The sequence below is a fragment of the Camelus dromedarius genome, chromosome 26 (assembly GCF_036321535.1).
Source record: "Camelus dromedarius isolate mCamDro1 chromosome 26, mCamDro1.pat, whole genome shotgun sequence".
Classification (NCBI taxonomy): domain Eukaryota; kingdom Metazoa; phylum Chordata; class Mammalia; order Artiodactyla; family Camelidae; genus Camelus; species Camelus dromedarius.
Genome location: NC_087461.1, coordinates 11570417 through 11596640, shown reverse-complemented (window position 1 = coordinate 11596640; position 26224 = coordinate 11570417). Strand labels below are relative to the sequence as shown.

General features: G+C 40.7%; 1 protein-coding gene across 1 annotated transcript; it reads right to left on the bottom strand.

The window, feature by feature from the left end:
* Positions 1–1514: 1514 nt before the first annotated feature.
* LOC105104739 (RAC-gamma serine/threonine-protein kinase-like) lies at positions 1515–3260 on the bottom strand. The gene has a single exon (XM_064479394.1). It carries the CDS (start codon positions 3121–3123, stop codon positions 1696–1698), a length of 1428 nt encoding a protein of 475 aa, XP_064335464.1. The 5' UTR covers positions 3124–3260; the 3' UTR covers positions 1515–1695.
* Between the last annotated feature and the right edge of the window lie 22964 nt (positions 3261–26224).

The window sequence follows — 26224 nt, the reverse complement described above, 5'->3', positions numbered from 1 at the left end:
CAAACTCTCAGTGTGCTTAGTGTATGGTGTCATACTTTCCCTCTAAAGAAATGTATACTCTGAACACCAGTCCAGCTCAGCTGTCCTCTCTTTCTCTCATGTTTCCTTTTTACACAATGGATACAAGGCAACTTACAGGACAGATCTAGTCTACTTTCTTGTTTTTTTCCCTTATGGCTTAATTCAGTGATAAATGTACCATGATCAGAATAAACACACTACGTCTTTATCTTTTAACTGCCCACTTCGTTAACTACCCGAGATGTGTTCATTTTGCCAAGTAAAGTTCATTTCTTATCATCCAGGTCTCAATTTGCTTCATTACAGTATACAGCTAGGCCGTCAGCACACTTCCATTCTCAGAAGAGCAAACATCGACACTCACTGGTTTCAACCCCTTGGCATGGAGAGTTGGGGATTTCTCATTTTTAGCACCAAGGGGTTAAATGACAGCATCTCTTCTCCCAAAGCCAAACTCTAACCTATATGTACAATTTCAGAGCCTCATCAAAGTTTGTTTATATAGGAGAAAAAGTGCATGGTTCTCATCAGCATGTACATTCCTTGCACATGGGTCAAAATAAACTGCAGTAAGTTTATTTTATGTAAATTGGAGCTGCATTTGCTAACATGACATACAATTGTTACCACTAAAAAATAAATACTACCACAATATAAACAAAATCATAAACGAACAAAGTTTTAATATTCGAGAAAAAGCTAATTCACATAGAACTGAAAATAAAAAAATTAAAACAAGTAAGGCAAACGCCTATTTACCTTGGTGTACAACTTTTGGTGAAAAGCAGCATCATTACACCAGTCCACATTCTTCAGCCATCAGAGGTGATAGTAGCAAGAAGGGAAAAAGGTTTCCAAGCACGGGGGCGAAAATACTCTCTGGTGCAAATTGCATCACAGATCCTTTAAGTGACCTTGACTCTTCTGTGCATATGCTTCCTTCCTTGGTAGAAAGTGTTCCTTTGGCAACAACTGCCCATGGAATCTGGACGTCCACGTGGAATAGCAGGCTTCCTCTGCGGTATCCAACAGGAATTTAAGTTTATATATGTATATCTCTGTCTTAACCATTGCTCAGTCCTTCTCTCAAATGCCTCCTAATGAATTCCAGCCAGATCTCAGTGCTACATACCTACTTTGTGCACTGATCTGATCTGCTTTATTAAAATTTTGCATATGTACATGACCATACTTCAACTCCTTGTTCTGTATTATAAACCAAATCTTCCTAGTCTAATTAGTTTTTGATTTCTCTTCTAGAAAGTTAGAAAATGTACCTAGAAGAAGTGTATCTCATGTAGCCTTCACTGTTAGGGAGAAACAAAAGCTGAAAAGATCAGAAGATGACAGTTTGTGCACAAATGAACGGTGGTCTCATGACTTCCAGAGACTGTAAGATTATCTCTTAAAGTTGCTGTAATAGTAAGACAGTAGCAGCAACAGCATGAGTCCTTAGGCTGAGATACAATTTCACGCAAAAACAAAAAGTCTAGAGTGTTTGCGTATATGTTTGTTCTCGTGTGAGTGAAAGGAAGCGAGGGGTGAAGACCTTGGACTGGTCTGGGGCGTCTGAAGGTGCTCCTGCTATCTGTAAGAGCTGGGACTGGTGTGATGTCCAGGAATCATTTTCAGTAATAACTCTACGATGACGGTGAAGTAGCAGAAGTAAGAGACCTATTCAGGGCCACTTGCAGAGTAGGAAAACTGAGGGAATTGCGGCTGTCTCTCACTGTCTGTGCAGTCCATGCCGTCCTCATCATATTTTTCAGGTGGTGTTATTGTAATATTCTGGGCTGTAAATTCTTCATCAAAATATCTGGTGTCTGCCTCTGATGTTACTTGAGGTTTAAAAGGAGGTACCAACTTTTTATCATATACATCTTGCCAGTTTACTCCAGAAAAGAAACTGTGTCTCATAATTTCTTTTCCATCATCTGGTCCTCCACCAAGGCGTTTATTTGGATCCTTTATCAAGAGCCCTGAAAGCAATGATTTTGCATCTAAAGAGAGTGTTTGAGGAAATTTAACGTCTTCCATTACAATTAGGTCAAAAAGTTTCTCATGATCCTCGTTGTAGAAAGGCACCTCCCCACACATCATTTCATACATAACAACCCCAAGGCCCCACCAATCCACAGCTCGGCCATAGTCATTATCTTTTAACACCTCTGGTGCCATGTATTCTGGTGTACCACAGATTGTACTCATGGTGGCTGCATCTGTGATCCCTTCTTTGCAAAATCCAAAATCTGTAATTTTTATGTGGCCATCTTTATCCAGCATCAAATTCTCCAACTTGAGGTCACGGTGCACAATCTTTCTGGAATGTAGATAGTCAAAGGCAGAGAGAGTTTCTGCACCATAGAAATGTGTGTGGTCCTCAGAGAACACCCGCTCTCTCGACAAATGGAAAAACAGGTCTCCCCCACTAAGATATTCCATCACAAAACACAAACGGTCTTTTGTCTGGAAGGAGTATTTCAAGGCTGTTAAAAAGGGATGTCTAATGTCCTTTAATACTCTGCTTTCAGTTAAAGTTTGTGCCACTAGATCCTTGGCAATTATAAATTCTTTCTTCAGAATCTTCATAGCACAGTATTTCCCACTTGCCTTCTCTAGAACCAAAATAACTCTCCCAAAAGTGCCTTTACCTAGCAGTTTCAAATAGTCAAAATCATTCATTGTCTTTCTTTTATGGTGAGTTGCAGAAGCACCCATCTCTTCCTCCCCTATATTATCATTTTGTGAACTCACTCTCTCTTCTTCTTGCCTCTGAAGTCTGTCTGCTACAGCCTGAATAGCTTCTGCCCATTCTTCCCTTTCCTCTGGAGTATCTACTTGAAATGTTCTCTCTATAACAGTGGTCGCCTGGAGAAATCTGATAATAAATGTGTTTGGTTTCGGTCGTTCTGTTTTCATTAACTGGCATTTTGCCACTGAAAAGTTGTTGAGGGGATCAGGTAAATCCCCATGTTGGGGTTTCTCTTTATAGCCTATGAATGAGCCATCTGTCTTCAAAAGGAAATACCTTGGCCTCCAGGTTTTTATGTATTTTCCCCTCTTCTGAACCCAACCTTCTTTCACAATGGTAACATCGCTCATGATGGGTCCCCTCCGAGCCCCCAACTCGGAGAAATGGTACTTTGTGATACCAGCTTTGGGGTTTGGATTCTCTGCTGCTGCTGCCCTTCCCACTCTCTAGTGAGGAATCAGCCTGCAAAGGCGGCGGCGGCGGCGGCGGCGGCGGCGGCGGCGGCGGCGGCGGACCCGCGGCTGCTCGGGCGGCGGCTGCGTAAGATGGCACCAGGGGGCGGGGCGGGGCGGGGGGAGAGGGGGCGGGGCGGGGCAGGGGGGCGACTCGGGGGTCCCCCTCCCTTCTCCTTCCCTCCTGTCCTCCCCCAACCCCGCAGAGCCTCTGGCCCCCTGGAGCCCTGCCGGCGGGAGGGCAGGCGGCGGGCTGCAGGGGAGGGAGCGGGCCAGGCCCCTCTATCGCTTAATAATCCTGTGGCAGCAGAAATCTTTTGCCTTCTTTATCCTTTCTACACAGGCTGCTCTGTAATGTCCAAAAAAATCAGAGGAAAATGGGAGGAAATTGACTGAAAATGGTAGAAATACACAGTAATGACAAGAGTAATAGTTCACATCTGTGTTGTGCTTCACAGTTTGTGAAACACTGTCACAAACATACCTTGCATTATCTTAAGCAAAACTCTGATGACAAAATCTAAACTTCCCTTTGAGGCTCTACAAGGCTGTTAGAAGTTGAATTGCTTCCTGCAAAATTCATATGTTGAATTCCTAACCCCCAGGACCACAGCATGTGACCTTATTTGTAAGTAGAGTCTTGAAAGGGGGAATGCAGTTAAGATGAGGTCATCTGGGTGGGCTCTAACCCTGTACGACTGGTGTCCTTACAAAAAGGAGAAGTGTAGACACAGACGTACACACAGAGAGAAGGCTATGTGAAGACAAGGGCAGAGAGGAGGGCGATGCTCCTATTAGCCAAGGATGCCAAAGGTTGCCAGTCAATCGCTGGAAGCTGGGAGAGAGTCAGGGAACAGATTCACCCTGAGCCCCTGGAAGGAACCAACCCTGCCAACACCTTAATCTTGGACTTCCTGCCTCCAGCACTGTGAGACCATAGATTTCTGTTGTTTAAGCTGCTCTGTTTGTGGTCCTGTGTCCAGGCAGCCCCAGCGAACTCATAACGCAAGGGTTCTTCATGATCTGCCGTCTTTTCTCGCTGGCTGAAGACCTGGATTCATAACCTCTCAAGACGCTGGCAGGGACCCCAGAACTCTTCTAATACATCACTCCTCCAAGTCTGTATCTCCTGCTGTGGTTCCAGAGAAGTGGTGGGAGTAGAAAGCATAGATGCTGTTGGTCAGCTAAGATGAACGGCCACTTTGACCCTCACTGGGAAGAACAGAATCAGTTCTGGAGCCAGGCATGTGTAAGTTTGGAATCAGACGTATTTACTGACTGGGGCCTTGAGCAAGCTGCTGAGCCTCGCAGAAATTCAGTTTCCTTCTTTCTGAACTAGAAATAAAAATATCTTCTCTTGGGTGGTTGTGGGCAGTAGAGGGATCATGACTATAGCGGCCAGTGGCACCAGGCATGTGAGTGGTCCATGAAGACCCCCTGCCATCACCCAGGGGCCAGGGTTCCTCCCTCACCAGCCCTCAGGCCTGATAATACCCTCACATCCACCCAGCCCCTCCTGGGGAAGGGTGATATGGCCGGAACATTCCAGACATACCTGATAGCATGGTCAAAACTTGTATTAAAATGTACGTTTTACAAAGTGCTTAAGGCATTGTACCCAAAGTACCCTGTTCCTCCAGAGGGCTCCGGTGTAAGGTCCTCGTGAGTGCAGTGGATTTCTTAATCCCATGGGCATTTTGCTGAAAGCTGGGGCTCTGGAGCCACTGAGCCCCCCAAGATGTCAGCCCCCCAGGATGTCAGCCCCCCCGAAGGTGGGAGATGAATGTGGCAGGCAGCCTCTGAGGAAGGGGAAGTGGGGGTTATTATCTCCACTGTACAAACGGGGAAACTGAGGATCAGAGAGGTGAAGTAACTTAGACAAGGACATCCAGAGAGGAGGCGGCAGGCCTAACAGGACCCAGGTACCCTGGCTTTCCGGCCAGCACTCTTCCCTAACACACACGGGGCCTCGGGAACCTCAGCTAAAATCCGCACAGCGTGTAACAAGATGGAGGTCATTTTATATTCCAGATTTCCTTTGGGAAATGTCTAGATAAGCACCAGGGTAGAGGCTGAGACCTCCAACAGGACTGGTGAAGGGGAAGGGGAGGTGTCTACTTTTTCAGCAAGGGCTTGTGGGAGGGACCAGGAGAGAGGGAGGTACGGTCAGGAAGACACCAGAGGGGGGCCACTTCCTGAGTGATCCCTCCCCACAGTCCATCCATTGTCAATGCAGGCCACCAAAATCAGGGAATGTTATCAGGGAGGCTTTTCTTGTGAAAACTGATTAAAGAAGGAGCTATGGTGGCCAGGCTGGACCAGGCGAAGCAAGAGACCCGCACACACCCGGGAGCACTGAGGCCGAGGGTCCCTGAGGAAGGACGCTCCCGCGCTTCCCAGCCTCCCCCAAAAGGACTCTGAGGTGTCACAAGCTGGGAAACTGGTCAGGCCAGGTGTAAGCAGATCTTCAAAGAATAGGGGGGCCCCCAGATATTTGTGTTACAAGTGGTAAAATCACCTGATTAACAAGTGACCTCTGACAATCATGTAAAAGAATATGTCCCCATATTTTTGTCATCAAAAGAGATCTGCGCATACATGCAAAAACCAGCACACGTATTCCAAGGCATTTTCAGATTTTCGGGGATTCCTGGTTCCCAGGTTAAAGTAATTAATTATGCATTTATTTTATTTAATCATCTTTATAGGTCAGGTTTTTTTTCTACACAGGGTAAACCACATACCTCATGTTTATTTCAAAAAAAAAAAAAAAATCTAAAATTTTGTTCTGAAATGTGACAGAATGAAAACCAAAGCATGTATTATATGTAAAAGGACTCACAGTTGTTAACAAAAATCAAACACTCCCCTAAAATAGACAAGCACAATTTTGTCAGCTAACTAAAAACTTGAGCAACAGCTTTTGCCGCTTTTGTAAGCAAAAGAGGGATGAAAAATTGTGTTCTTTAGTGAAAAGTTGAGTCTTTATAATTTGAAGGTGGTGAAAAGCAGAAGCTGGGATTTCCTTACCTACTCAACTTACTCCCAAGTCAAGTTATTGTATGAAAATTTTACCTCCCCCAAACATTTATTCTGTATGTGTTAGAATATTCCCCAAATATTTAAGTACCTTCTGATCAGCAATAGTGGACATCAGTGAAAATCCAGCATCTCAGAAGGACTGAACGCTGAACATGTATCCACTTAAAAAAGCAACTTGCCAAGCAGGTGGGAAGAAATGATACATTTCTCTCTGCACTTTGGTCTGTAAATGAACAACTTAAAAGCAAGTTGGAAAGCAAAATTGAAGAAGCCCTAGAAATTCTGTGATCATTAAAGTATGCTCTTTAAATTGAAACCTATTTGAAAGCCCCATAATTTCCTCTTAATAAGTATTTGCTTACTTTTCAAAACAATGGTTTTATAATAATAGCCAAAATGTCTCCAATGAATGACTATTAAAATTAAGTTCAGCTTATTTGAACTGTGGGGAGAAAAGGTCAAAATGAAGTTGTCTCCTTTTGCTTTTAAGTGCTTTTACTGGTAGAAGCCTAAATTACCTCTGTCAGCTTTGAGCCCAGAGCTCCTACGGACAAGTCTGCAGCCAGGCTATGCCGTAGGTCAGAGAGGCGGCAGCCACTCCAGCACCAGGAACAGCAGAGAACCCAAAAGCCCGAAGAGCAGGTCTTCCGCAGTAAACATTTTATATACAAAATTGTGTACACTTAGTAACTATCAGTGTGTCTTAGGCAGCAGATTGCTATCAAAGGCATTGTTTCCCTTTCCAAGAATGTGCTCAGTAAAAGTATATTTAATAGTGCTAAATATTCACTAAATGACTGAATGTTCTCCTGGACACAGTGCATACTGTCCAGGAAGAAAACAGTACTACAATTGGAAGAAGAGGTGGGAAAGATGAAGGAAGGTGCGGGCAGGAATGTGGTTTCCTCACACAGTCATCCAGTCCTTAGCCAGGGAATCGTCAGCATCGTGAGATAACCAAGTGAGCAAAGGAGGAAGCAGACACTGCACATGTGCTGTCTGGGGTGGCACAGGAAGGGGCTCCAGGTGCTGCCAATGCCTGATTAGGGCACTTTGTGAGCTGCTTTTCCATGAGTGGAAATGTGTTCTCTGGGCCTCCATGCTTGTGACCACTGTGGGACAACTGAACAGAGTTGGGGGTCTCATCCTCATGGTAGAATATGTAGAGAAATGAGAATAAAATGCTCACAACTATTACTAAATAGAACAATGCACGAAACTTCACTCCTTTCTTCCATGACATGATCTGGAGCTTAAAGGACCTTGCATATTTACTGCCATCTCTTCTCCCACGTGGGACATGATGGACTCTGGATAACCACTCAACCCACTGGTCTAACCATCTGTAAGGCACCCATGAAACGAGGCTACAGAATACTGTTGGTCCCATTTCAGCCTATCATTGGATCAGAGAAGGAAAGCAAAATGAGTCTCAGGGAAATGCAATTCTGTAAAACAGAGCATTTAGAAGGCTACAGGAGCTTAGAATTTTTACACACATTCATTCTCACTTTAAGACAAAAAGAGTAAGAATAGGATAATATTTTAATAGTTATGACATTCAAATATGATTTACCATTTGAAAAGGCTAATATATGAAAGCTTGCTATAGGAGAACTAAATCGATATTTTTTCAAGGTTAAGAGTAATGTATTCCTCACTTTGCAAAAGGATTCTCTGCAATTCTCCTTAAATATCCAGCTTCTGTATGCATCAACAGCATTGCTGGGCTCTGAAAGTAAGATTTACCAGCAACCATTCTGGAATAGCTATGGCAGAGAAGGAAAAGGCTTGCCCTTTTCCTAACCCTGCTGGGCAGGCTAAATGTTTGTTTTGCCCTCTAAGTGTCCTAGTTTATAAAGATAAAATGTATCATAAAATGATCACCCAAAAGAAGGATTTTCTATTTAATTCATTTCTGGGGTACTCATTGCTTTTAGGGATGAAGGTCATGAAACCATCCATAGATATCAATATTTTTCCAGACAGAATGTGGTGCAGATGGAGCTCAGATTGCAAGACAAAGGACAAGTTTGCAATAGGCTTCCAGAATATAAAATTGGAAATACAAATTATCCTGCATTGGGCCTAGTTGACAGTGTCTGAATAACAAGGGGGAAAAGATCAGTTCTGATCTGGCAGAAATATAATACAGTATTGCTAACATCCAATGTGATGCCCACCTTTAATAATATCATTTCGGATCTAGTTGCATCCAGCAGTTGCCTTGTAAAATTCAAGTACTAAGATACATTTTTCAATAACTTAGGTGGTATAATTTTACTCCCTGAGAGCAATTTCCAGAAATTACTATTGTATATCACATGAACATAAATTCACAGTAAAAAGTTATTTTTATTTAATATTTTTTTTCATTTTCCCTTATTCACAATGGGTACTCAAACTATAAGCCAATATTCATAAAATAACTGGAGAAATTTGAGAACTGGCTGGATATTTGATGCCAACAAATTAGATGACCTTGAGAAGATGGACAAATTCCTAGAAACATACAAGCTACAAATACTGAATTATGAAGAAATTAAAAAAAAAAAATCTGAAAACACCAATGAGTAAGGAGATTGAACCAGTAATCAAAAACTTCTCAACAAATAAAACCACAGGACCAGACAGCTTCATGGGTGAAACTACCACACATTTAAAGAAGAATTAATACCAATTCTTCTCCAACTCTTCCAAAGTTTCAAAAAAGAGGGAACACTCCCAAACTCTTTTTATAGCCAGCATTACCCTAATACCAAAGCCAGATAAGGACACTACAAGAAAGAAAACTTATATCCCTGATGCATATAGATGCAAAAATTCACAATAACTTACTAGCAGACCAAATTCAGTTGCACACTAAAAAGATTATTCACTATGATCAAATGGGATTTATCCCTGGGATGCAAGGATGGTTCAGTATATCCAAATCAATAAATGCAGTACATCACATTAATAGAATGGCAGAAAAAATCATATGATCATCCCAACAGATGCAGAGAAACATTTGACAGAATTCAACATCTGTTCATGATGAAAACTCTTAACAAATTAGGTATAAAAGGAACATACCTCAACATATTAAAGGCCATATGTGACAATCCTCCAGCTAACATCATACTTAATAGTGAAAATCTTTTCTTCTAAGATCAGGAACAAAACAAAGATGCTCATTCTTGTCTGTTTTTATTCAACATAGTGCTAGAAGTTCTAGCCAGAGCAATTAGGCAAGAAAAAGAAATAAAAGGCATCCAAATTAGAAAGTAATACTAATATTATTGTGGCAATCATTTACAATATATACATGCATCAAACCATTCCATTATATACCTTAATCTTACACAATGTTATATGTTAATTACATCTAAATAAATCTGGGGTCGGGGGGAGAATAAAACATAGAAAAAACACTGGCCATGTATTGTTAACTGTTGAGGTTAGGTGATATGTATATATAAACTTATTAGACTTTTTTTTGTACATGTTTAAATTTTTTTTCATGATGTAAAGTTTTTAAAAGCAGCATTCAAAGACTGGACTATTATTATGGTCAGAAGTCATATTACTATTAGCTTAAGAATATCTACATCAGTAAACCAAATTAAAAGACCTTTGAAAGAAAGCTATCTATCAAAAGATTTAAGATCTCATAAAGAATCCATTCTCCCTCACTTTGCTTGGTAGTACAATGGGAAAATATAACTTACTCTTTTAAAATGAGCTATCTGCACCAAAAGAAAATTTCTGCATGGCATTTACTACAAATATCACCACTGTGATCACTTATTGGCAGCTTAGTAAGTGTTAGAGAAACATATGCTTCAGCACCTATAACTGAAATTGGCCATTTCTCAGTGATGGAACTCAAGGTCAGCAAAGGTACAAAAGTTTAAAATGGGAAATGCAATCCAGAAAATTTTTAAAATTTTACATAACCAGTCACATTATATTTTGATAGTATTTACTGAGTTCTTAGATAGGCTAGGTACCTTGCTAAGAGTTTTATCCACTTTATCTCGTTGAATCCTCACCACAACACTGAGATGTGGACATTTTTTTAACAAAAGAAGAAAGCAAAGCTCCATTTTATATCTTTGACCGCTAGTTAAAAGGCAAACTCTAATTTTGTCATCAATATTATGTTACAATGATTTAAATAGTAATTAAGCACACTGTAGTTCATGCAAATTAAAAAAGACAAGCCCAGCTTTTTTTTTATTTTTTAACATGTTTTATTGATTTATAATCATTTTACAATGTAGTGTCAAATTCCAGTGTAGAGCACAATTTTTCAGTTATACATGAACATATATATATTCATTGTCACACTTTTTCTCTTGTGAGCTACCGTAAGATCTTGCATATATTTCCCTGTGCTATACAGTATAATCTTGTTTATCTATTCTACAGTTTTGAAATCCCAGTCTATCTCTTCCCACCCCTCGCCCCCTTGGCAACCACAAGTTTGTATTCTGTATCTGTGAGTCTATTTCTGTTTTGTATTTATGCTTTGTTTTATTTGTTTGTTTGTTTGTTTGTTTGTTTTTAGATTAAACATATGAGCGATCTCATATGGTATTTTTCTTTCTCTTTCTGGCTTACTTCACTTAGAATGACATTCTCCAGGATCATCCATGTTACTGCAAATGGTGTTATGTTGTCAGTTTTTATGGCTGAGTAGTATTCCATTGTATAAATATACCATATCTTCTTTATCCAGTCATCTGTTGACAGAGATTTAGGCTGTTTCCACGTCTTAAGCCCAGCTTTTTAAAAGATGTACTCTCTGCTAAGAAAAGTACTAAGATTGACTTAAAATATGTGTATCTGTCTAACAGCATGCAAGTGTTCACATGACAGCTTGGCAAAGATGTAGAGGCTCTCTGTTATGTTTTAGTGTGGACATTATTGTCACCCAATTGTACAAGTGAGAAAATTGAGTCTTAGAAAATTTAAGTAAATTTACCCAGTTGTCTTTCAGATGTTAAGAGGCTAAGTTAGGCTAGGAAGCCAAAAACACTTGATTCTAGAACCTGCATTCAAAGGAGGTTCTGAACTACGTCTACAGAAAAGGAAGTTTAGAAATGGCTGCTCTCTGTTGCAGGTGACTAGTGAACTGTATAATCCCAGATTACACACACAGTGGTCTGTTTCAGAATTCAAGACACAAAACTTAAATCACCAAAGATTAAAAACAAAGGTCACCAACACTGGGAAGAATCACGAGCTTCTAATATGGATGACTTAACTTGTTCCAGTGTAATAAAAATACAAAAAACTCAAGAAAATAAAAGTTATTCCTCCTTTTTCTTATAAAGTTTTTTGGCAAAGGAAGGGAAACAGGAAAAAAAAAAAAAGGGTTTCTCATTTGGTCTCAGTAAGAGCTTTATTAAAAATCAAAGAGATGCAAAAAGAGCCTGGCATTTTATCTGTAATGGAGAGTTCATTTACCCCATCACATTGTAAAGAAATTTATCAAAAATTGTCCCCTGTGACCTGCAGCTCATCTCTTTAATGTCACCAAGTTCTCTGGCCATCTGAAGCATCAAGCAAAAGGACCTTGAGAATTGTAATAACAAGTCACTTAGCTTTATTTAAAATGAGCCTCTAATCGTTCAGTCAGGAAACAGCCTAATTGGGGTGTTTTGCGTTATGTCCTTGGTGGCTTCTCCCTGTCCCTGTCCTGCCCCTACCCGACAGAGCTGGCTCACAAGTGCCACATGCGGTAATTAGCCATGTAAATGAGCACTGTAAAGAAACCGCTGTCCCCAAAATGTGCACACATAATCACGCTCAACAACTCAGAGCAAAAATCCCATCAGAAAATGAATCATTTGTCACCTGACCTTTCATTAATTAACTGAAAGCTCCGCATGGGGAGGAGGGAGGGCAATGCCAAGGATAATGTCACACTAGGCACTTTACAAAAGAATTAGCAGATCCCTACAAAGCTTCTGCTGGAAAATTTAGGACTAAACTTCAGGTGTTAGGGGAACAGCACCCCCGGGGGGGATTTAGAAACCTAAGCTGTAGACAGATCACTCTTGCCCTGGAGGCTAAGTGACTTGGGCAAAGTGCTTCCTCTGTCTTGAACTTGGTGGCCTCCTGGGTGGACTGGGGCTGTGAAATTCCAAGAGGAATTCCCGCACAGATATTCCAAGTTTCTCCCACTGGGCTAACTACAAAGGGTGTGGAAAGGGATCTTACTTGTTTGCAAATAACCAATTATGTTTAAAAAAGCATTTGTCAAGGACAAAACTCAACGCAAGCTAACAGACTTTTCACAAATTTCTGTCCTAAAGACTATACTCCAAAAGGAATTCCAGTAGATTAACTTTTTTTTTAATTATATGTTTCACCAATCGGTTTAAAAAAGAAATACCAGTCAAGGAAAGCTATCTCTGTTTCAGAAATACAATGTGTTTACTGCACATTGAATACGGAAGCTGGGCGGCGTGATGGATTTTGGTTTGGTTTGCTTTGGTCTTCTCATGACTCCTTGCTACAGCCCTTGCAAGATTGCTTTCTCTCACCTTGGAGCCTCTGAATATGCTGTTCCTTCTGTCCAAGAACATTACCTCCAACCCTAGTTACCTCCTTTGGTTTACTCTACTTCAATGGCCTTCTAGGATCCTTCCTGGACCCTCAAGACTGGGTTAAGTGCCTTCCTGCAAGCTCCTGAAGAAATATGTGTTTACCACTATATCGACATGGTCCAGAATTGTGAGACCCGACTTGCTTTTCCTGACCCTCCAATGACACTGTCAAAGAAGTTTCTGTACTATTATACCCCCAATGTCCAGCCTGGTACCAGACATAGCATCAGGTAACCAGTATTTACTGAAAGTTAAATAACATATATCTCTTAGAAGCTCATATATTCTCATTCTGTTGTCTAACAAGAGGATTTTCCATTTATCAAATTCTATATTTAAATTACCCCAGAGAATCAATGTGAATAGTGAACATTTGGAAATATGAGATAATTCATAAAGATGAGGAAATTGTTTTTTAAAAAAAATATGGAAGTTCCCATTTTACTATCTTTTATATGATTGCTTATAACACACACAAAAATGATTCAGAGTCCACTTTAAATTTTAAAATGCTACTAGAAAGAAAAAGATCATGTTCTTGCCCTCTAACATTTTTTAAATGTCTGTAAAACAGAGGACATTTTTCCCCTTTCTCATTGTCATACTCAATCTCCTCTGTCGAGGACCTGTGAGCAGCACGCAAAGATAGCTGTCATGACCATTAAAGGTTAAGCTTTGATGACTGGAAAATATTCTTTCTCCATAGGCATTGAGAATTTTGAGCAGCACAAGCAGAAGGTGAAATTCCACGGGAGCAGGTGCAGCCACGTTTCAGTGCCTGACCTGGGTTCGCTGTGCCTGCTGATCTTAGCACCTCATTTAGCCTCTAGTTCACTCTGGATGAGGTACTTTCATTCCTTCCTTAGGGAACAAGGCTGTGAAAACCGCCACCACCACGCTAGGGAGCTCACTTCCTAGTCCCCACGTTGCATTTAACAAGGTCGGAGTTACAAGTTACTGTCACTATTTTGACTAATGTTCTTTTGGTTACCTCTGAATGTGTTTAAGCTTTTGGAGAAGTAGAAATAGTATTTGATGACTATCATAACAGTAGAAAAGCCAAGACAAGAGAATAAGGTGTGTCTAAGTTGTTAGATTTGTAATGATAGAGTGGCCCCCCCTCCCTGTGAGCCATCAAAACTGAGTTTTTTGGCCAACCTGGATTAATCCCAGTTCCCCTGCACTCCTCTTCACTCTTCACTCTACCTGGACTGTATCCCTCCCCATCCTCTCATTACCCCAAACCCCTGCCTCTTATTCATGTTATGCAAAACCTCCTGGTTCCTCAAGTCCAAGGTTGTATTATTCTTCACTTCCCAGAGCCTTTTGGCTACATGAAATTTACTCCCCTTTGAAGTCCCATAAGAACTTCATCTGTACATCCATTTGTTCATTTATTTATTCATCAGTGGACTTTTACAGAAGGCCTATTGTCCCAGACACCACTTGCTTTGCAATTCTGTGTAGACACCTGTTTTAATTTCCTTTACTACAGAGAAAGCCCTTTGGGGGCAAGTTGCAAGCCTGATTTGTTTGTATCCTACAAGACATTTTGGTATGGACATTGTTAGTTGCCTACCCATAATCAGTTTCTTCCTTTTTTCTCTCTTTCAACAGAATTCCATGTTGTTCAGGTATCCTCCTCCCCCATGCAGATCCCAAGAAACACTTGGCATCATTACATGTTCCCTTCCTCGCTCCCTCTCTCCTTTCCTTCCTCTTTCCTCCCTTTCTTCCTTCAAGTTATTCCAACAAACATGAACTGAGTTACGCATTTTGAGGGGTGCTAAGAACAGAAAAAGGAGTTAAGAGAAGTGATCTTATTTTTGGTGGATCCTGGGTTGAGATTTTTAATGACTCATCCAAAGTCCCCAAACCCAACTAGCTCAACTCTTTAATGAGGAAACTGAAGTCTCGATGTAAAATAACAGGCCCAAGTTCAAAAAACAAGTGGCAGAGAGGAGCCAGGGATATATATGTATAAACATATTTGTACGCACTTATACATGTGTACATATTTTTAAAATTTAAATTCAGAACTGAAAAAGCAAAATAGATCAGCATTTTAAGACAGTCCCTGCTCTCAAAGAACCCACAGTTTAACGGGGGAGGCAAACACGTTCTTAATTACAAAAGAGAGATGAGGGGGCTCCTGCATCTGTGGGCAAGGGAGCAGACTCTGGAACAGCTTCACAGAGGAAGACACTCTGGAGGCGACTCCTGAAAGATGAGTTGGTCAGATAAACAGGGGAAGGAAGAATATTCCAGGCAAAGGTCCAGGGCCTTGCGGCATCTTTGGGAACCCCCAGGTGTAGGTGGAGAATGGGGCTGCCAGAAGGGAGGCTCAGAGAAGATGCATTCAGGGCCTTTCACACCAGAATAAGCAGTTGTTACTTTATCCTACAGATGATAAGAAGCCTTAATGGATTTTAAGCAGGAGGATAATTAGATTTTCATTTTAGAAAGATCATTCTGATCACACAGTTGGAAAAAATAGGCCAGAGGGGTAAGCCCAGGGACAGAAAGATTTGTTAACAAGTGTCTTTTTGTTTTTAAATCCAGGCAAGAAATAATGGAGGCAGTGGGATATACAAAAGGGAACAGGCTTGTAAATTAAGAGATTGGGATTTTAAAACTTGATCACAAAAGGAAGGATTGCAACTCTCTATTTTTTTTTCTATTAGGTATGTTTTAAAAATTTCTACTATTTCTTTGAAATAAATACTATTCACATGAGTGCCCATTAAGTGATTATCTGGAGTGAAAAGAAGAGCTATAAAAATCCTAGAAAGCATATACACATAAAAGACTCTATTACAATATTAATATTCAGTACACAGTAGAGCTTTCAAAGGAGAGGGTAAAAATAAAATAAGAACGTTGACAATTATTCAATAGCAGGGGTTCATCTTAGAACTTGTGGTCAATTTAACTTCTAGTTAAGTATCTATTAGTCACCTGGCCTTGACCGTAAACATTCACACTGACTGAGCTTTATGTGATATAATGTCCTGAATAAGCAGCATTGGAGGCTATTTATAATGACTAGCTTAAAGAGATTCCCATCCTGGTGAAGGGCATAAGTTGCCATCCTTACTAATTCCAGATGAAGGAAGAGGAGGGAGAAAGGAAGAAAAGGAGGTGGAATTTGCATCCTACAGATGCAGCAAAAGTGATTTTTATTTTTAAATCATAAGCATTTAAACGCCAGGCAAATGTGATTTTTTGGCCTCCCTCTCTAGGCTCCGGAAGTCCTGGACAGTGTTTACTAGTTCTAGTGATCTTTGATTCAGCTCTCAAAGTATATAGTACATGAGATTTGACCAAAGGAAAAGACACGAGTTATAAAAATTCATCATTTCTTTCTGATCCCCAAATAGAAAGCAGACATAGAGCAGAAAAGTCATGGCATGAAGCACTGAGTAGAAGTATTTCTTCTACAAGTAGACATGAATATTGATTGCAGCACTGTTCATGATGGTAGAAAGCTGGAGTCCAAGTCTATCAGTTGGAGAATGGATAAATAAATTATTGTAGTCACACAATGAAATACTATTCATTGGGTAAACATGAATAAATTTGAGGTTTGAGTATCATGAAAGACTCACAAAAACACAAACGGACAATGGCCAGGCCACATACAGAAACAGAACTCTGACCCACAACCTGCACCCATCTGCCCAGGAAACTGACCCCTTATCTCCAATAAACTGCCTGGGAAACCAGCCTGGTTTAAGTCAAACTTTCAGGAAGCTGGACAGCTACCTTTAGTAACAATCCAGGAGGCCACACAACAACTTTGGCCCCAAATGGCCAGGATTTGATTAATAATTGGCAGTTTCCCTAATTTTTGTCCTGCTTTCAACTTAGAACCAAGCAAAAAAAGTCAAATATGTACTCCTAATCAACAGAAAAAGAAAGTAAAGAAACAACCCCCTTTAAAATAGCACTCAAAGTAATAAAATACCTAGGAATAAATCTAACCAAGGAGGTGAAAGCCTTACACACAGAAAACTATAAGCCACTGATGAAGGAAATTGAAGAAGAATTTAAAGAATGGAAAGATATCCCATGCTACTGGATTGGAAGAATCTATATTGTTAAAACAGTCATACTGCCCAAGGCAATCTACAGATTTAATGTAATCCCTATGAAATTACCCAGGAAATATTTCACTAGAATAAATTGTAATAAAATATATATATGGAACCACAAAAGACCTAGAATTGCAAAAACATTACTGAAGAAAAAGAAAGAGGCTGGAGGAATAACTCTCCCACACATCAGACAATACTACAGAGCTAAAGTAATCAAAACAGTATGGCATTGGTACAAAGACAGACATATGGACCAATGGAACAGAATAGAGAGCCCAGAAATGAACCCACAAACTTTTGGTCAACTAATCTTCAACAAAGGAGGCAAGAATATGCAATGGAATAAAGACAGTATCTTCAGCAAATGGTGGGAAAACTGGACAGCAGCATGTAAATCAATGAAGCTAGAACACTCCCTTACAGCATACACAAAAAGCAACTCAAAATGGATCAAAGACTTAAACATAAGACAAGATACAATAAACTTCCTAGAAGAAAATATAGGCAAAACATTATCTGACATACATCTCAAAAATGTTCTCCTAGGGTAGTCTACCCAAGCAATGGAAATAAAAGCAAGAATAAACAAATGGGACCTAATTAAACTTACAAGCTTCTGCACAGCAAAGGAAACCATAAGGAAAACAAAACGACAACCTACGGAATAGGAGAAACATTTTGCAAATGATGGAACCGACAAAGGCTTGATCTCCAGAATATATAAGCAGCTCATATGACTTAATAAGAAAAAAACAAACAACCCAATCCAAAAATGGGCAGAAGACCTAAATAAGCAATTCTTCAATGAAGACATACAAATGATCAATAGGCACATGAAAAAATGCTCAGTACCACTAATTATCAGAGAAATGCAAATCAAAACTATGAAGAAGTATCACCTTACACCAGTCAGAATGGCCATCATTCAAAAGTACACAAATGACAAATGCTGGAGAGGCTGTGGTAAAAGGGAACCCTCCTACACTGCTGGTGGGAATGCAGTTTGGTGCAGCCACTGTGGAAAACAGTATGGAGATTTCTCAAAAGACTAGGAATAGACTTAACATATGACCCAGGAATCCCGCTCCTGGGCATATATCCAGAAGGAACCCTCCTTCAAAAAGACACCTGCACCCCAGTGTTCATAGCAGCACTATTTACAATAGCCAAGACATGGAAACAGACTAAATGTCCATCAACAGATGACTGGATAAAGAAGTGGTATATTTATACAATGGAATACTATTCAGCCATAAAATGACAACATAATGCCATTTGCAGCAACATGGATGTCCCTGGAGAACATCATTTTAAGTGAAGTAAGCCAGAAAGAGAAAGAAAAATACCATATGTGATCGCTCATATGCGGAATCTAAAAAAAGAAAATGAACATAAATACAAAACAGAAACAGATTCATGGGCATAGAATACAAACCTGTGGTTGCCAAGGGGGCGGAGGATGGGAAGGGACAGACTAGGAGTTCAAAATTTGTAGATACTGACAGGCATATGCACAATAGATAAACAAGATTATACTGTATGCACAGGGAAATATATACAAGTTCTTGTGGCAGCTCACAGTGAAAAAAAATGTGACAATGAATATATGTATGTTCACATATAACTGAAAAGTTGTGCTCTACACTGGAATTTGACACAACATTGTAAAATGACTATAACTCAATAAAAAAAAGTTTTAAAAAATGTACTCCTAACCAATCACAGAGGATGCCTCACTTCTGGTTTGCCCGCCCACCATGTCCCCATGCCAACAGCCTCCATCAGGGCAGACCTTAAGTCTTCCCTCTTTCCCCACAATAAAGTTGTAAATATTCTACTTGACAAGACGAATACAATATCTGAAGCAGTCTAGCAAGTTGCCAGGTTTTGAAAAAGCTGGACTGTGGGCTCATGACTATTTCATTCTTCTCTATATGCTTCAATCTTTAATGATACGAAAAAGAAATTGTATTGGTACCTCTTCCAATTATGAAGTAAAAATGTTTCTTACGCAGCAATGGATGCTTCTACCTGCCACAAATACATCTTTGGTTAAGACACGTAGTCAGTGACATTTTAAAGAGACAGACAGAAAGCAAGTATTTTCTGTAGTTCAACTTCTTTTCCATTCTACAGGAATGGCAAGACAATTGACAGTTGCTCTCCTTTTTTCCATTTTTCTTGGCTTTATTATTTCCTTTTAGTGAATGTATGAGTGTGCATGCACGGAAGCCTTCATGTTCCCTCCTGTGACCTCACCCCTCTGTTCCTCATCCATATATGACCATGTGTCTTTTTTCTTATAAAATAAAATATTTCTGTATTCCAAATATAAGAATCATGTGTTCATTGGGGAATTTTTGGAAAATAGAGGATATGTATAAAGAAAGAAAAAGTACCACAGTCATACCATTCAGGACACATACTATGTATTTTTTCCAGTAATCCTGTCTATACATCTTAAAATAATAATAGGTCTTTAGATTTTATTAATATTCATATTCACCTCAGATAATATCTATAGCCAAGAACACCAGTTATGGTATAAACAATTGTAACCTGGGAGAAGAGGCTGATGATATTATGAATAAACATATGAAGTAAATGTGTGAATAAACCAATAATTAGGCTCAGGAATAGCGTCATCTGCATCTTCATAGATGAAAAAAATTTGTTGAGAGTATTTGGTCTAATTTGATTTAGTTGAATTGCTGACAACATAATCTGCTAAAGGAATAACCCTGGAAACCCAGGAATAACTAAGAGAAACAGAGTGTCATTCTGAGGGTGCCAAGAGAACGTAAGGTTTTGGCTTAATACCAAGTGTTATAGCCATTACCTGGTCAGAAACGACTCTATCTTCTTTGAAAACCTGGGTTGTATAACCTCACTGACCATGGAGCAGAGTGTTCTGGAGATTAGAAATAGTTCATAGATGAAACATTTTAAATATATACACACACACACACACACACACACACACACACATACATATATATTCCCAATAGTTCCCCAAAGTTCATCAAGTTAACATTGACTAAATTCCTTAAAGAATCAAGTTATAAACTACACCATTACCAATGTCCTTTGGGGAGGAATCTGAAGACTCAAGCTTACTGGGAGGGAGGCTACACCAAGGAGACATGATGTAGATTCAAGTTCAGAGGAAACCAGGTTATCATCTTCGATGTCTCTCAAGGATCTAGGCACAGATCCAATGTAATTCCTTTACTTAATATTTGATTCTTTTCTGAACATGACCTGCCCTATAATTTTAAAAGAAATCATTAGAGTTCTTTACCCTTCTCAGTGAAAGTCATTTTGATTTAATGTTCCTTTCATAACATTTTCTATTATGTCTGAGGGACAATTATGTTTTATAGTTACACAAGTTATAGAAGTTAACAGGGTTACAACATAAAATGGTTTACATTAAGAATACATAAAATACAGAGAGAAGCCACTGACCAGGAGGGAAAGTCTCTGATGCACATGTCATGCACTACAAATCGGTCATATTGAAGGGAGAAAATGCAGATTTATCCCATTTTAATGCAATACACCTAGATAGTTAATTTAATCATCCTGAAGTTCTGTGTAATGTGAAATACTAGAATGACCTAAAATCTTAAGCCCATCATAAACTAAGTTTAAATTCTTAAATTAAACCAAACATTTAGTCTGTTTAGTCAAGCTGATCATTAATGGTCATTCATTTGGTCGGAAATGTTGATCAAGTCACACACGCTACAGTGCATCTGTGGCTTGGCGGTGAGGAAGGAAAAAGGTTTATGTGCAGCTCTGACCTTTCTGCTCCATGTCACCCAGCATCTGCCACGCACTCAGCCCTGGATGTCTTAGAGACCCTCCAATTTAGGGTAACTGCACCTGAACTTGTCTCCCCCCACAAACCCTCTCTGCCTTCCCATCTCCACCAAAGGCTTCGCCATCCTCACAGTTTCCCAGACAACAAAGTAAGTCATCCTAATTCCTCCTCTGAGTGCTGTTTCTCTAACTCCCCATCTCCCATTCAGTCACCTCCCTCCATTAACCTATCAAGCAGCAGAGCTCACTGACTCGACCTCATAAATGTCCCTCAGATCCAGATCCTCTGCATCATCCCACCTGCGCCTGCACTGCCTCATCCTTTGTGAGCCAACCACCTGCAACAGCGTCTAACCCACTCACTGCCTGAAGGCCATCCCAGCTCACACCTCACCTTGCCCCCCGAGTTGTCTTTTATAAAACTCATCTCATTGGGTGACTCTTAAAAATGTCTGTTAGCTGTGTGTTGCTACTTGGCATGATAAGTCAAGCCCTTCATCCTTCGACTGCAGTCTGTCTCCCCAGCATCACAGGCTGCACGGTGTCCACCTTTACACTCGTGGGGCCCTGTCAAGAGCAGAAATGGAAGCACCTATGTCACATGGATGAAGAAGAAGACTTACAAATAAATCAAGCTCATAAACTGTTAGGTGTGCTCAAGTGATCTATCTTCACAAGCGTAACTGCTTAAAGGACGTGGAGACCAGGGGTGACTTTAGAATCCTCGGGCTCCTCAGAGTCTCACATGGGAAACAGCAGCAGAGGAAGACTGTGAGCCCCCCGCCTGCACCCCATCCCCCTTTTTCTTCCACTCCTTGGTTCCCTCTGGGACCAGTGCGGTGGGCAGGATGTGGACAGCCCTGGCGGATGTCAGAGTGCAACCACACCCTCAGCAAAAAGCCACCCGTTGGGCCAAGCTCAGGCTTAGAGATGGTTATAGCCACCCTGCTTTCCCACCCTCAAGAGAACGGCCAGGGGAGGAGGTCTGCACGGACCTCAGAAGTGAACTTGGGGGTCATCTGAGCAGGCATGCCGAGGTCCCCCATACCTGGTGCACAGGGGGCTTGGGCTCCAGGTTGGCAGGTCCCCCAGGCCTTACAGACCTCTTGCCAGAGTGACAGCCCCTAAAGAGCAGGAGCCAGGACAAGGTGCCAGTCACCCAAGTTTAAGGACAGCACACCCAATACACCTGGAAACAGAGATGCCTCTGGGTTTCTGGAAATCATCTTTTCCCAGGGAAAGTTAGACACATCTTTGTAGCTCCTCTGTATTCCTAACACTCACCTTCCCTAGTGGACCCTGGGACTTTGATTGTTCCCCCCTCAGCTTTGAATCTCCCGAGTCTACAGCAATGCCTGGTACATAATACCCTTGATAACAGTTTGATGAATGAGGAAATGAATTAACAAGTCACTCAATTACGTCCATATCTCCAGCCCATGTCTGTTTTTCTTTTCACCTTCCACTCTCTTTATTACATTTCTAAATCCACCAAGGATTCCAGGAAGAAAAAAATAAAACTCTACTTCATTGATGGGAGTGAAACAAGTCCTTTACACAAGGACACAGAGAGAAGGGAAACTAGAAACAATAAATTAGGGCTTGTTTCCAAAAAATCGGCCTCTGCACCCCGAGAAGTGGATTCAAACTTGGAGGCAGAGTTTTGGGAGCAGAGAAAAGAGAGGCTTTATTGCTTCACCTGGCAAAGGAAGTCACTGCAGGCTCGTGTCTTTAAGACTGTGAGCCCTTCTTGGGGTTGGGGTCCTGTGACTTTGTAGAAAAACTAGATGGAACAGAAAAGGTTATAACAATTGGGCATTTAACAGGGTGCTCCATTCCTCTTAACCTCCATGAATCTTCAGGAGGAACTCCGGAGGGTCCGCCCATTCTTCTGAGATTATCAGCCTCTTATCTCCTTCCTGGCCCACAGCCACTGGGTTATTCTCAGTGAAGAATGAATGAGCAAACAGTTTCACATCAGGGAAGTCAGTTTGTTAGTTTGTTTCATACTCCTTCAGGCTCTAAATGCAAAAGTGTGAAGAAATCACATGGATGTGTCTCCTTGGTTGTGTCTAAAGGAAGTTAGAGGGCAGAAAGTTTGGTATCCCTGGTTGTATGCCAGGGCATACAAATTCTTGCTTAAGAAGTATGTTGTCACAAACATAACTCTTAATTATCCGAAAGGATTAATTCTAGAATGGGGCAGGGTGAAAAGACTGCTTTCATTCTCCTTTCCATTTTCTCTGCAAAATCCCTAATAGTTTGTAGAGTGTTCATTCTAAATTACCAACAAGATGTAAAGGGTTACAGTGGGGTGTGGCCTTCCCTCCAGGGTAATGTGTTTCTGCCTAAAAAGGGAATTACCTCCCACCTACCTCAGAGGGTTAGTGTAAGGACTGAAAGGGTCCATAAATCCAAGTGCTCTAAAACAAACCCCAGCGCTCACATGCATTAACTAATCCTCTTTTCCATCTATTTTCCTTCCTCTCTACTTGTCCTCTTCTATCTCCTGATCTTCATTACTACTGACCTTCCATTTCAATGGTATTGATATTCATGCACATTTTCAACACTGTCACCAATACTGCCACTTGTTAAGTGCCTGTTTAGCACTGATCTAGAATAGAAAAAATAAAAAGATTTTAAATCAGAATGTCCATGGACATTAAGATGATAGCGCATCAGTCATTCATCATCAGAGATTCTAATGCATGTAAAGAATTTTATGACACATGTTGTATCTACCAAGGATGGTGGATAGTTCTGGTAGCAGTTAGGGTCACTGTCAATGGCATAAATACTGTACCAATTGCTTTGTCCATCAGCTTTGAAATCACATAATTCAGATTATCTTAGAATTTAGTATATTTTCTTTTTTCAACATTTACACATCAAATGAGATTCTGCTAATATTTACTAACATTTAAGTCACACTTTTGAAATTCACTTAGTTTAAAATTCACAAAATCTGACAGGGTTGTGTATTTTTAGATGCTTTCTTAAATGTTCAACACGGGCTGTACCGCCAAATTTTACAAGGCAGAAGTGAAAAAAGACAAATGGCAAAGGAAAAGGGAGGGTGTGAAGGAAGCGAGGAAACAGTTGTGACACAGATGGGCTGGCCGTGGACCACAGCTGTGTCTTCTTCCCCCTGGGCACACAGCTGGACCCCAGTCTCAGCTTTCTTGCATGTGACCAAATTCTGCCCAAGGAAATGTGAGTCAGAGTGGTGTGTGCCACTTCCAAGCATGGTCTTTAAATGCAGTCAGTCCTTCATGACTTTCCCCCTCTTGTGGTAACAGGGAAGCCTTGTACCAACAATGGCAAAGCCACAAGATGAAAGAAAGCTGAGTCATCAAATCCAAATCATGGTCTGGAAGGATGCCACCCACTAATCAAGAACACTCATGATGTAACCAAGAAATAAACTTCCATTGTGTTCAGCCCTTAAGATTTTCAGGTTTATCTGTTGTTCAGTGGCCAGGGTTACCAGTTCCAATAGAAATACCATAAAATATCATCAAGAAGCACCAGTACCTTGATTCACGGGCTTGGACCAGAGTAACAGGTTTTGGGGGATTTGGCAGCAAAAATATATACTTTTCACTTATATCTTACTCGTGCTAATATTAAAAGCTTGCCTGCATTTTCTAAATCAAAATCTATGGTGCAAGGAAGTCATTCAAAATCATGCTGTATGAAGAGGGAAAAAGTGGGTTCTAATATTCACAGCAAAAACTCTATGCATTGGGTAACTTAAGTTAGGAGAGAGCTTTACTCACCCCCAACTATGTAGGAAACAAAGCCATGTCTTTGGGAACCATCTCTGCAGTAGATCTAAATATGGTATAAGAAATATCATAACCAAACCTGGTGGCATCATTCAGTGATAGTTCTGCTCTTACAAGGGACACTTCTTTAGAACTTTCAAGCACCTGAGGGCTTCTATCAAGGTGATGAAAGGAAAGATGGGTTGATCACAGAAAGAGTGCTGGGTTGAAAATACGCTACGTTATGATATCACAGTAAGGGGGGAGGGGGTGCCTCAGACTTGACCAGAAGTACTTTGAACGTGCAGCACTACTATTGCCAATCATACAAAGATGATTTGTATTCTCTAACCAATTCATTCTTTAATCCTCTCAGGTTTCCCACTCCATTCCATGATATTGGAAAAACTGATGGGCTCTTGAGAGCCACAGGAGATATGCATCGGTTAATCTGTGCACAGAGGCTAATCCTGTGTCCTGTTTACCTTGGGGACATTGGGAAGATCTATAAATCATGAAGATTCTAGAGGACCCAGGTTGACACAGGGGTGAATAAGAGGAAAATTAATATCACCCTTAAAAAAGAAAATTGGAGCTAACTTTTTAGATTGAGACTACAGTATAAATTTCTTCACAGGGTCTTTTCCATCCTGGAAGGCCAATGGAGCAACATTTTGATATTGCTTTTGAAGGGATGTGTCACAAACTCCTGGGTTTTCCTCCCCCTTCTATCAGCACAACTGAACACGCTGAACTTCACCAGTGAGTAGTTGGTGAAAATTGAGCTTAGGTCAAAAGGATCTTTTAACCAATCAACTAAATGCAACTAAATGCAACTCAACTGAAGCCTAAGCAGAGATGGCAAGAATCAAAACTCATCCATGTGTAACCACTCGAGGAATGGGATCTGCACATTTTAGTACAGCCTTTGGCACAGAAGACAAGAAAACCACCATGCTAGGCAGGAGTGGGCTTGGAGCGCAGTGAGAAAGGTGGGAACAAGCCCTCCCACACATCATCAGCAAGAGTAGAGACCCCACACCAAATTCCCAGGTATGATATTAGAATTGTTCTCCCCGGCCTCCCAAGGGTTCTAATCTCAGATTCAAAATTATCTTCACTGACTTGCCATTGTACGTGGGGCAGGATAAGGGAAGAAAAGAAGCATTGATTGATTACCAGTTAATTAGGTCTGATTACCTATGTTGGTCGCTGGAAATATAAATGCCTATAATTAATTTTGAGTTTAAAGGGAGCCAGTTCCCGTGGCAGGCACTGATTGCATGTGTCAAAGCCAAATGTGCTACGGTGTTCTGAAGAGAGCTGCTCATCCTCTAAGGTCACTACAGCAAAGCCTATGAGAGGTGCGCTGAAAGAATGATGTAGTAGCAACCGACCTCACTTCTTTGAGAAAAACACATTCACCACCTTGCCTCCCTCTCCGTGACATGAAGACCTCACAAGACTTGAAATTCTGTGGGAATGAGGGTTGCACATGGTCCAGCTGAGGACCCCACAGCCCCAGCAGCACAGACGTCACAGTGTAGGGATTGATGCTTATACTGTTTTCATGGTGGCTGCACCAAACCACATCCCCGCCAACATAAAACTAACACAACATTGTCAATCAACTATACTTCAATACAACAACATTTTTTAATGCTCA